We start from the raw sequence: 13,357 nt of genomic DNA on the forward strand, positions 1-13,357 counted from the left end.
AACTTCAAGATTTTTATTCCACCGGTAAGATCGACTCTGATGGCAACATAATTTCTATGGTCAATGATCAGTCTCTGACCATTTCTGAAGACTCCTTTGGAGAAATTTTCTCTCTACCTTCTGCTGGTTTGGCACAACTCTCGGATGTTAAGACATCTGATATTGAAGAGATGCAAACCGCACTCTCTGCTGATGGACGGAAGATCAAAGTCTCTGATCCAAAGAAAGAACTGAAGTATGAAGTTCAGTTACTTGCTGATGTTGTAGCCAAAGGGCTTTTGACAAAAGCTGGATCGTTTGCTGCTCTCACTTTGGAAAAATTTCAAGCCATTTCTGTTATTATCGCTGATCGTCAATTCAACTGGAAGCATCTTATATTTACTGTTCTGAAGAATATGTTTCTGTCTTCTAAACAATCCAAGGGATTTGTTGTGCAACTTAGTTATCTGCTGAAATTGAAAGGGTTAGTGGCTGATGACTCAGAAAGATCATCAAAGTTTAAAGTCTTTAATGCGAAGAACACTAAGCCACTGAGAACCAAATTGGACATCTCTCCTGCTCAGTTTGTCAAAATAAAACAGGAGATTGGGACTGAAAAAGCAGCCCCAAAATCAGTTAAGAAAGCCAAAACTTTGGCTCAACTGAAGATGGCTAAAAGGAAATTAATCTTGAGCACTTCTGACTCAGAGAAAACTCCATCTCCACAGATTGCCAAGAAACCGAGAACCCAAAGGGTTAAATCAACAACTGCCGAGGTATCCATTCCTTCTGATGCAATTATTCCTTCAGATGCTCAGCAACCAATAGAAGCAGTTCCTTTGAAAGTCATTCCACCAGAAGCTTCAGTTGGTGCCAAAAAGGAATCAGTTAGGACCAAAGCGCCTCTGATTCAAATTTCTCGCCCTGCCACTGTGGCACCTGCTCGACCCAAAGGAATAAAATTTATAGAGGTGGTGGAATCAACTCGAACAGGATTGGAAATCCCTCACATTCTGAGCACTGATAAAGGCAAGGGTAAGCTGATTGAAGAGCCTGGACCTTCGAATGACATTCAGACACATATTGACCTTTTTTGGGCAAAGGTTAATAGCTATGCTGCTTCAAAAATTAAGTCCTACGATGCTTGGACAGCCTTTCGCACACAAATTTTTGCCAAACAACTGAAAAAGAAATCTCAGCTGAACACCTTCATCAAATTGGAAGCTTATGTTCTCAGAACGGTGAAAACTGCCACAATTGCTCAGGCAATGGAAAGGAAATCTTATTTGTTTGATCAAGTGAGAGCTAAGAAGTTGGCTCAAATTGTCAGCAAATTGAAAGACAACTATGTTCCAACAAATCCTACTGCATTTGCTGATCAAGCAGTAAGTACTCAGCTTGATACTGATTTGCTTGGATTACAATCTCAAATCAGATTCTGGGAAATGGATCAGGAATTGGTTCTTTATCAAGGCAATTCAGATACTGATGAAGAGGATACAGTTGAACAAACATCCTCAGGACAGGCTTTGGTTCCAACTGAAAGATCAGTTCAGGATATGCCTCAACCATCTCCTGTTGAACAGCAACTGTACACTGAAGCCGAGCTTTCTTTTGCAAACATTGAAGAAATTATCCAAGCAGTGGTACAGGATACTAAATGGAGTGAACCGTTGTCTAATCCAGTTGATCACTCTGCTGATCAAATCCATCCAGAGGTCACCATTTCATCAGAAGAACCAGTTCAGCAAGATCCAGTTGCTGACCAAGCTATTTCGACTGATGTGCCAATTGTTTCTCACGTTCATTCTTTAGAGGCACCAGTTTTGATCTTATCACCATCTGCCACTCATCTAGCCAGTTCTTCTGCCGATCAGAATCCACCCTCACCGCGTCCAGTTCAAGGAGAAATTATTGTAACTGATGTTCCAGTTCAGAATGTTGCTAATACAGTTTCAACTGAACAAGCCTTAGTCATTTCTGAACAGACGACAAAAGAACCAGGAACATCTCATCGGTCTCCTCCTCCATCTTCATCAGATATTGATCTTATTTTTGAAGAAGTTCAGCATATGCAGGAAAGTATGCAACAAATTATCACTGCCATATTGAAAATTCAGAACACTCAGCTGTCTCATACTCTGAAGTTGGACTCTTCCCATCAGTTCAACTTAGAAAAACTGAATGCCATACAAGCAGCTGTTACCTCTCTGACTTTTGCAGTTGACGATATACAGAAAAACAGAGGGATATTTTCCAGTCTCACTGCCACTCAAGACTCTATCAACAAACCAGTCGACAGTGTAGAATCCCTTGTTTCAAGAAAAATCGATTTACTTCAAGTTGCCATGACTACTGCTATCAGCAATATTTCCGACTCTGTCCATCTCCTCTCTATTGATGTTAGAAAATTATCTTCTAAAATGGAGATGTTTGACAAAAAGGAGGAAGATAACTGATTTTATTTTAGAAAAGCAGAAGTAATCTTAAATTCTTGTATCCATGAAGAATATGAGTTCAATTGAAGAATATGAGTTCAATTGAATCTACATCTTATTTTATCTACAAGAGTTCAGTCATTCAGTTATACTTTATTCTGAGTTTTGTCAAACACCATAAAGAGGGAAATTGTTGGAAACTAATTCCGGTGCTTTGACAAAAAGACTCACCAACTGAACTTAGCAACTGAACTGCTCATCAACTGAACACGTCATCTGCTGAACTCAGTCAACTGTTCTATACAACCTGAAGTTCATTCTCGGCAACTGAATCGTTACCAGCTGACCTTTCAGTTGTACACGTCATCAGTTGAAAGCTACAACAGACAAAATAGTACATATACTTGCAACTTGTAGTGGAACGCCGCATTGCAGAATGAATAGTGTACGATTGTCAGAATATATCGACGTGGCAATCAACGGTTAGAATATTCAAACATTCTTTAATGTTACCGTTAAGAGAAGAGCCTATAAATAGTCGAAGAACAGCAACTGCAGATCCCCCGACTTTCAGTTATCCTATTCTACTTGCTGTTACGCTGCAAAAATATCTACTCGCAATCAGAAATCAAAGCTCATGCTTATTAGTCATATCAGTAGTATTCAATACTACATTCTCGAGCTTATATAGCACTTTGTAATCTTTAATAGATTTTCTAAGTTGTGCTAAGATCAGTTACGATCTATAAAAGTATTGTATGCTAAGAGTTTCAGTTTTGGCAAAGTGATAAGTCCAAACTGAAGTGGGTCAGTACAGTGTCGTGTATTTGATCAAAGTCTTTTAGTGGATATCCTATCTTCGTGATAGAAGGGGTGACGTAGGAGTTATTCAATTCTCCGAACATCCAGAAACTTATTGTGTCATTACTTCAGTTACCATTTTCAGTTAGATACTCTATCCTTCAGTCAGTTAGTTTTCCGCAACTGTTTTATTCAGTTTAACTGATTGTTGTTGACCGACGGGATATTTAGTTTCAGTTTGTAACAGAACTGAACTCATATTGTCGAAGAATATTTTAAGATCGAGCAGTGTTTATTCAACCCCCCCTTCTAAACACTCTTTATTCGTTTAACCGATCCTATCAAACCCAATATTACCTCTCCCATATACTAAGTGAATTTTTCTCTCAGCCAATATCTTTCCAAGATTATTAGCTGCTTCTACAAACATTTCATTTTTCCGAGGACTCGATCCACAAAATACACAAATATTTTTCAATGTTTGTGCAGAGGATCCAGCCATGTTTTTACTTTCTTTTTGGTTTGCAAAAAAAGAGAGAAAAGATGAGAGACTTAATAGAGGTAATATTTTATCATGAAAAACCATGGGTCACAACTGTAAGCAGAATAAACAGTAAAAACAATAATGACACACATGCATATAGACAGTAATGTGATTGTGGATCACAATTTTCCTTTGGTTTTACGTCCAGAAACGTCTTCAACACCTTCTATGAGTCGAGGATATGATTCTCATCCAATTTTTTTATAAATTGGCAAACATGGTCTTTTTTAGTCGGATTCTCAAGACTATTACGATGACACTCATCTCGGAATTGTTTCCATAACCTGAGAAGTTTTATATGCACATGTACACTAGAATGTGTCTCAAGAGTTAATAAGATGTTATTTAAAGACTCTGTACTCAGTCCATTCTTAATGAAACCAATTTTATTTTCTCTGTTATTGGAAACATATCCCAAAGATCTGCATCGTTTGTCACAAGTACATCTCGCACACTTATGACAAATTTCTAACCTTTTGGCCCTTCGTTTTTTCTCATATGTGTTTTTTCCTAATCCATGCATATACTGAATGAGCAATGACTGTGGAACTTCTCTTCCTAATCGGACTTTAGCTTCTATACAAGACGAATATCTTCTGGAATTCTTTTTTGCATTAACAATCTCAATCTTTCACACTTACTTGCATACATTTTTCTTAAAACATTTTTAAAAACAGAGGGAAAATATTTAAAAAAAATTGAGAGAATTTCATCCATTTTGAAAAGAAAAGAAATGATTTTGTTTAAAAAAATTATATCAGCAATTGTGGGAAACTGATTTAACCAACTATGAGAGTCACGGAATACCGTTATCCGCCATTTAACCGGGAAAATAAAAATATTAAGGGAGACATATTTAATGATATTTTAAAAGCTGTTTGATATACCTAAAGTGCATCATTAAGTCGCAAAGACCAATCCTTCTATTTGGATTAACAGTTTTTTTCCAAAATTTGATTTATCTCCCTATTAGCTAATTCCTATTAGCTAATTCAACTTGTCCATTTATTTGAACATGATCAGGAGTAGTTACTTTATGAGTAATACCATATTTTTTCATTAATTAAGCAAATGTTCTATTAACAAAGTGAGTTCCCCCATTACTTATCATGACTCGAGAAATTCCAAATCTACTCAAAATATTCTCTTTCAAAAATTTGAAGACGATGTTATGATAATTTTTTCGACATGGAATTGCGTCTATCCATTTGGAAACATAATCAACTGCAATTAAAATATACAAATATCAAACGACGGTGGAAAAGGTTCCATAAAATCAATTGCCCAACAGTCAAAGATTTCAATTTCAATGAAATGATTCACAGGGATCATGTTTCTTTTTGAAATCGCACCCAATTTTTGACAATTTTCACAAATCTTACAGATTTCGTGAGTGTCTTTAAATAAGGTAGGCCAATAAAATAAACACTGCAAGAATTTTGTATTTGCAGAACACATAAAATGCTTCAACAATGCATCCTTAAAACAATAGAATTGATAAGTAAATGCAATAAATAAATAGACACGAATTTGTTTATGGATGTTCAGAGACTTCAAATGCTTCTACGTCACCCCTTCTTTCACCTCGGGAAGGATTCACTAGAAGACTTAGATTTATACAACTCTTAATACAATCTTATTCAGCCAGGACTTACGCTATTGCATAACTAAACTCCTAACACTCAAGATTGTAGACAGCACCTCACAATCAGCATATTGGTCTATTTCTTAGTTCAATATCCCTTTTACTAACTGAAGTCAAAGAATCAGTAGAACCATTCTGACCAAAACGGTAATGGGCTAAGGTTATGAACTTAAAATCTGATGATCTATCTGATTACATAATTATAGTTCATTCCGTATCGGACCAAGCCGGAATAAAATTATATACATTCTCAAGGGTCGTTCGAGCGTGTTTAAATAGATATCATTTTTACATATGGATCCTCTACGCCATCCCATTTCATTTAGGATTATGAATAGGGATAATCAAACATATTTTTCCATATCTCTTGTTATTTTGGTATATTATTCATCTCATTGAGCTTTTATTGAATCGAGAAATAAATAGCTTTGATTGACCATATAATATCAAAAACCATTTATCCAATCATCAATATAAAAATGTGATGTTCCAAAAAAACACCGAAACTGCTAAGAGCTCAACCCAGAAGAGTGAGTGCTGTACATGTTGATACACACATCCACAATATATATATATATATATATATATATATATATATATATATGTATAACCAAAACCAGTATGTCCAAAAACAAGGCTTACCATGTGGTTCTGCGAGTGATGACCACCACATTAATGCAACAAGAATTTTTGAATAGGAACCAGAAGAACAAAATAAAGATTGAGGAAGCTTTTTGAATTGAGGAAGATTTTTTAACATCAATTTCAATTGTCTCGAGGTTCTGCTTGTTTTATTGCTGGTTAGTTGAATGCAGGCAGTTCGATACCAAGGAAATTACTCAGGGGCTTTGCCTCATGGAAGCACGACTCTCAGTTCTTTTCGATCCGCTCCAAATGACTGTAACAAGGGACATTGAAGTAAACTCAATTTAATAGCCATACAAGCTCGATAGTTAGAAACAATACGAGTAACTGTTCGCTTAGGGACAACTTTTGCATGAATAGTTTTGTCTATTGCATCAACAGAAAAGCTTAAACTAACTGCATTTGATTGGAAAATGTTACCTCAGCTCCCAGACCTTTCACATAAATATTAGTAAAGAGCTCCGAAGAATCGGGTAAAGGACTCTCCTGCAAAACCAAATAAAAATAAATTGCAAGGTAAAACAAAATTTTAAAATTATGCAAATTAATTTAAAGCGAATAATAATAGCAGCACATTTCTCACCTTAGCTAAAGCAATGGCATCGTCAACCTCTTTTCTAACCTCTTTCTCAGTGTCCTAAGGTAAAAGAGAGAGTACATAATCTAATCAATAAATTTAACTGCATGGAGAACATTTAACCACTAATTTTTGTTGAACAAAGCAAAATTCACAAGTCCATCAAACATGTTCAAGAAAAGAACTAAAAGGAGTGCCGAATCCCTCCACCCCCCAATGCACTCCCATGCATCTAAGGTTAAAGATATATAGCTATATTACCTTAAGTTCTTTTTCAGTGGCTATATCATGAGATAGTATAAGCTTTCTGATTCTTTCAATAGGATCACGCTCCTGGCAAAAGGGAAAATAAAAAACAATTGAAATAGATGTACTTGGTTAATCAAAAGAAGAAATGATCACAACATCTCAACCTGTCTAACTCCAGAAATCTCGTCACGGGTACGATAAGTGCTCCCAGGATCAGACATAGAATGCCCATGATACCTATAAGTGTCCATTTCAAGGATCTGTAAAGAATCAGCATTAGTTAAAAAGCCAAAACGGAGTTATTGTTTAGACATGAAAGGGATATAGTTGTCCCACAAAGAAAACATCAGTGATCTAAAAGGCGCCGTCTAAGACCGTCTAGGCGGCCGTCTAATTTAATATATATATATTTTTTATTTTTAAAAAAAGATTGTCCAGCATAATTTTCAATCAATTTGTATCGAATAAAGATGAATAATAAGCCATTGAGTTTGAGTTTGAATTTGATATAGATGAATTATTGGAGAAATATGTAGAAGAACAAGAAAAATAAGATATTTAAGTAAAAAAGAAAACCGCCTAGAGCCTAAGGTTGATCGTCCGCCTACCGCTTTTTATTGTAAAACATACGACGAACAAAATGGTTCAATATACAAAACAAGGGTTGGTACACTGCAGATTTTAGACAAAATTATGACACTAAAGGTTGTCGACTTTAAATATGAAATAAGCATTCTCTTGCCTCTATGTGTCATACGGGAATATACCATCACATTTCCATTTAAATTTTCAGTAAACAGTAAAAGAAACAAGAAATAAAAACAATGAGTTAACAAGAAACTTCAAACTAATGTTATCCACTTTGATTCTACCATTTGCCCCAAAAACAAGCAACAAGAATTTGGTTTCAGAATATTTATCAGCCACTAATACATGTAAATTACTCTTCCAGAAACTTGAGCCAATTTATTAATCAATTTATATATCATAACAATGAGGTAGACCTAACTTGGAAAAAATTATGCATCAGTAGAAAAATGATATCACTCACAATTGGTCCATTCTTCAAGACATGCTCCTTAGCAAACTTGCATGCCTGTTTGACCGCAAGAACATCCATACCATCCACCTGTTGTGAGACATAAACAGCTAATAAATCATTTGAAAAGAGAAGAGAAAACTAAGTAACAAGACAAAGATTCCATGTTACCTACATTATCAAGAATTCAAAATAAGGAAGTAAATTTACTTATCAACTAACTGCAAGAACATTTTCATCACTCATCTACAAAATTAAAGTATATTTGTTCTGTGGTCTATTTGTTCAACTTCAGGAGTCAACTCAGGACCCACAAAATGTATGAACTATTGTGATTCTTACCTCAACAAGTCCTGTGATGAACAAAAAATGCATACACCAATATAGTTGAAAAATCAGAGATAAAAGGAAAAAGCGAAATTAAATAGTTGACTTTGATAGATGTAATACACCTTTTTTACATTCATTTACCGAGTTCTTAATTTATAAGTCTAAACAAAATCTGGTTACTTCAAAAGGCCTAAATCTATCTGATGGAACGATACATCATTGATCGTGCAGTTTGTAACTAAAAATATTTTACTAAAAAGTAATCTACAGTTGCAAGATATCATTTAAATTCCATGTGCACTGAGTTTCAATAACAGAACTTATAGGAACCAAGTCAGGTATCTAGCATGTAAAAGTAGTTTGAGACAATAATTTTTCAAGATAATGTTACAAATGATCCACCTTCAACCCGGGAACATAATCCCCTCTCTTGTAATATGCAGGACTCTTTGCGGCCCTCCATTCTGCCGTGCCCATTCCATCTGCATGTAGATACATCTAAAATAATCAAATGTCCACGAACCAACAAAGGCTTATAATTCAGATAAATCACTCCTAACATCCAAACAAAAAAAACAAACATCACATTTATCAATCATAGCCTGGCACTCAAGTTCAGTCGTGAAGCACCAATCCTCAGTCATAAAGTATAAACTCTTACATTTTTCCCAGTAGTACGAATTGAGAGTGGTGACAAGAAAGTGAAATTATCCGAATCCTACAACTTTTGATCATTACAACAAGGCCTAGTAAATCAACTCAGGCTAATCCTAAGCTTTCATACAATTATAATCTAAATAATTTCATTAAGAAACAGCACCCCCTATAACTTCATCACAAGAATATTCGCAGCTCCTAAACTACTCTCTCAGACAATGTAACGAATCAAATGGAACATTCAAGTAAAACTCAATAACTCAACAAACCTTCTAAATGTACATTCATACAAAATAAAATAAAATGAATGCAAAAGCTCCAATCTTTGAACAATCTTACAATGATTATTCTCGCAAACCAGAATTGCAGGCAGATCCCACAGAGCAGCCATATTCAAGGCCTCAAACAACTGCCCCTGATTCGCAGCTCCATCACCATACATCGCAAATGTCACAGTCTCATCCTTATTATACTTCTGCGCAAAAGCCAACCCGCAACCTAACGGAACCTGCGCCCCAACAATCCCATGCCCTCCGTAAAACCCTCCAGACTTCTTATAAAAATGCATCGAACCCCCTTTCCCCTTCGAACACCCATCTTTTCTCCCCATAAGCTCCGCAAACGACTCCAGAAGCGTCCCCCCACGGGAGAGGAAAAGGCAGTGATCTCTATACGCAGTGATTATGCAATCCTTCCTGGTGATAGCAGCCTCCATTCCAACGGCTACGGCTTCCTGTCCGTCGTAGAGATGGCAGAATCCGCGGATTAATTTGGCTTTGTAGAGTGAATCTGCGGCGATTTCCATACGGCGCATCAAGGCCATGTCGCGGAAGAAGGTCAGCAATTCTTGTGGGGTCGTCTCTACGGAACGTGATGGGGGATCGATCTTGTGGCCGGTGAAAGGGACGGATGTTTCAACGGTGATCGGGGTGGTGGAGGCGGAGGCAAGGTGGCGCGTGGCGGAGAGGGCGGCGGAGAGTGGTTTGAGGAGGGTGGGAGCTTTGTGAGTTAGCTGAGACATTGTGGGCCGTTGATTAGAACGTCGGGTGGTTGATCGACGGCTGAGGGTCTATCACCTGGGAGTTTTGGTGAGAAACAAAAGTCACCGATATACTGCTCTCTACAAATAAACCAATAGAATGCTATCTTACCAACTTTATTTGTAAAATAAAATGAAGGGGTAGCCTTGACCAAGGTTCTAAAAGACAGTGAACCATTTCGAAGCATCGACCACGTCGAGCTCCAAATTTTAAAGTTTAAGCCAGATTAGCATAAGTTTAAGTATGAAAAAACGTTTTTTTTATCTTTAATATGATTGTAATTATCTCAAACTAATAAATAGATAAAATAATACATTAATATGATAAATTTAAATCTGATATATTCACTCTCATATTTATAAAAGCATAAAAATCTCAAAATTACTATCTTTATTTGTTTGCAACTAGACCACATTAAAAATGTTAAATATTTTTCAAATCATTATCAGACCTACTGAATCATAATTAAAATTAAAAAAATTAACATCTAAATTATGAACCTAATTTATTATCTTAAATAAAAAGACATACTTTCAAAATAAAAAAAAATTAAATATATATATATATGTGATTAATTGTGCTTAAACACACTTAATTAAACGTCTTAATTATGCTTAATTCGATCAAACTAAGTTTAAACCGTTTTTTTCCGCTTTTCTCTAAAACGGGGTGTGGGGACCCGGACTCTAATCATGCTCTAAATCATGATTATAACTAATTAATCAATTAGTATAAATAGGGTCTAAATTTTTTTTTTAAATGTAAAGCGGAAACGTAATGTAATTTACTTCAAATTACATATTAAACATAAACATACAATCCTGTGTTATCTACAAGAATTCAACTAGGTTCAACTACATATCAGTGCTGAATCCAAAGTTGCTTCGAAGCCCGGATCTCCACGCTATCTAGTCCAGCCTCGTTCTCTTCTTGACCCTGATCCTATCCAACCTGTTGCCATGCACACATACAAACAAGACAATAGCCGGATAACTCCGGTGAGAATAAATCCCAGTATAAATCAACGAAACATGCAATCATATGATCAACATAAAAGCATGGACAGATAACAGCAATATATATCAAAAGCTGAATATAACTAATATCAAACTGTCGAAAATACTTGTAGCTACACAATTTAGACTAGACTCAATCCTAGTCTAGGGATCCCGGTTTCCAGAAGTTGGCCTTCTATATCGATCAACAGTAATAGAAGAAATACCAATTCTATCCACATCGATAGGGTATCGATCACCAGAAATAGAAAAATGTCTGATTCTATCCACACCGATATGGTATCGATCACCAGTAATAGAAGGAACTCTCATTCTATCCACACCGATATAATATCGATCACCAGTAATAGAAAAATCTCAAATTCTATCCACACCGATACGATATCGATCAACAATAATAGAAGAAACCCAAATTCTATCCACATCGATAGCCAATCCTCCGGTGACAGACTTTGGCTCTATCGCCCATAAACTGTCTTATAACATCGTGCAATGTGCCCGTGGCAATCCCGCCACTATCAGGCACTTCTGTCATAAGATTACTCGACTAATACCTGCTGTCTATATATCAAGAGGACAAGTAATCTGATACCTGCTATCTATATATCAAGAGAACAAGTATATCAATAAAATACATGCAAATATCAATGAAATAAAATAAAGTATGTGATTTAGGGAAACTCAAGTCCAAACTGACTCAAGTCGATCTTTCAATACCACATTGACTTATACATTTATCTTCCCGCTCTGACGAAGACGAAGTCCTGACTTCAACTCTGTCCATGCTTAATCTGGTAATAAAAATACCGAACAGACACAATATCAATATATCACTCAATTCAGAATATGTTCTGATCAATACTAAAATCAAAAGATAATCTAATCAATATCGAATCAAGACACAATCTAATCCATATCGACGATATCACGATATAATCGAAATCACTATTGAATCTGATCAATATCAATTTACGGATGTTTCGACGGTATAATAATACAATCTCGATAACCCCGTCAGTCTCAACATCACAGACATAATACCAGAACTCATAATCAATATCAGTACAATTCATAACCTTAGTCACAGTACAAATCTGATATCGCATCTCAGTCAAATCGATTCCGAAAATCATAACAATTACAGAAACAGTCAGTTCTTCAATCTGACTTCAAATATACAATGTCTACTGTATCAGAAACATCGTATGTGATTCATATTCGATCCTGACAATATCATAATTTAAAATCATGTCTAAGCGTAGCAAAACTTACGTCCAGTTGTAGCTGTCAACGATAGGATCATAGTACTGAAGTCGGATTAGAAATCTAACGGACGGATTTCGCAAAATCGCGATTAAAATGCCACAGAGAATTTTTCTTAAAGATTCCTCCGATTTCTTCTCTTTTTTTATCTATAAACGTTTATACATACATATATATATATATATATATACACACGTCGCACGGTGAGGCCAAATGGCTTGTTCTTGTTCTGCATGACTGGCGCATATGCGCGCACAACTCCGCGCATATGCGCCGGAGGCTTTATCCAAAATTTGCTACTGGAGTGCTCGCGCATATGCGCGCAAATCGTCGCGCATATGCGCGAGACCTACTGTCTCGAGCACAAACCCACTCGCGCATATGTGCGCTTTCTGCCGCGCATGTGCGCCAACTTCTCTGCCCTGCTCGCGCATGTGCGCCGTTCACGTCGCGGAGATGCGCCGAGCACTTCCTAGGCTAATGTACACCTCGCGCATCACGTCGCGCATGTGCGCGAGCACACCTCCTTGCACATACATTTTGCGTCTTTTCTTACCTTTCCCGGTCTACTCCGTTCCGTTTATAATTACCTTGATTAATCAATAAATCATTTCAGATTAATCTCAGATTACGGTAATTATACCGAAATCATTTCAAATTACGGTAATCAAATTCTCGGGCCTTACATTTCTCCCCCTCTAACATATGATTTCGTCCCCGAAATCACAAGCAATCCACTCGTGGGATACAGATAATCATATTAGATTTCAAATCGGATACTAGAAGGAGATGTACAGAAACTGTAATAACTCATATCAACGAAATCACTCGTGATAGAATCAACCTCTAAATAATGGTTATACAACATCCGTATATACCCATGAACAACTCCATAGCAATTCAATATTTTTGTATCTGCTACCAAGTTAGTTAATCCCTGTTCAAGATATATTCTACCTTTGGCTTCAAATACGAACAGTCATCATCCGACGTTGGCTTATTTAATCTATGTATTCTGAGCTATGTCATTTGTTTCTGATTCCATTGCATTTTCGATATCAGCTCTCTGATCCTATCAGATTCAATCTCAAGTACCATCGAGATATAAATCCCCATACAAAGAAAATTGACAGT

At 36.3% G+C, this 13,357-nt stretch overlaps 1 protein-coding gene across 1 annotated transcript; it reads right to left on the reverse strand.

Annotated features, from left to right (window-relative positions):
- Positions 1 to 5,851: 5,851 nt before the first annotated feature.
- LOC140833809 (pyruvate dehydrogenase E1 component subunit alpha, mitochondrial-like) lies at positions 5,852 to 10,044 on the reverse strand. Its single transcript, XM_073198235.1, has 8 exons — positions 9,244 to 10,044; positions 8,650 to 8,729; positions 7,930 to 8,007; positions 7,043 to 7,138; positions 6,891 to 6,962; positions 6,636 to 6,689; positions 6,473 to 6,538; positions 5,852 to 6,305 (listed from the first exon to the last, which is right to left on the reverse strand). The coding sequence occupies exons 1-8, from the start codon at positions 9,923 to 9,925 to the stop codon at positions 6,261 to 6,263; spliced, it is 1,173 nt and encodes a 390-aa protein (XP_073054336.1). The 5' UTR covers positions 9,926 to 10,044; the 3' UTR covers positions 5,852 to 6,260.
- Positions 10,045 to 13,357: the final 3,313 nt, after the last annotated feature.

The sequence above is a fragment of the Primulina eburnea genome, chromosome 6 (assembly GCF_022965805.1).
Source record: "Primulina eburnea isolate SZY01 chromosome 6, ASM2296580v1, whole genome shotgun sequence".
Classification (NCBI taxonomy): Eukaryota; Viridiplantae; Streptophyta; class Magnoliopsida; order Lamiales; family Gesneriaceae; genus Primulina; species Primulina eburnea.

Bases quoted from the DNA above. Each gene is read 5' to 3' on its own strand.
- LOC140833809 (XM_073198235.1), bottom strand. From the start codon at position 9,925: ATGTCTCAGCTAACTCACAAAGCTCCCACCCTCCTCAAACCACTCTCC. The intron at 8,730-9,243 runs GTAAGATTGTTC...ATCTACATGCAG, and splicing joins GGTTTGCGAGAATAATCATT to ATGGAATGGGCACGGCAGAA. The intron at 8,008-8,649 runs GTGGATCATTTG...GTCTCACAACAG, and splicing joins ATTATGTTCCCGGGTTGAAG to GTGGATGGTATGGATGTTCT.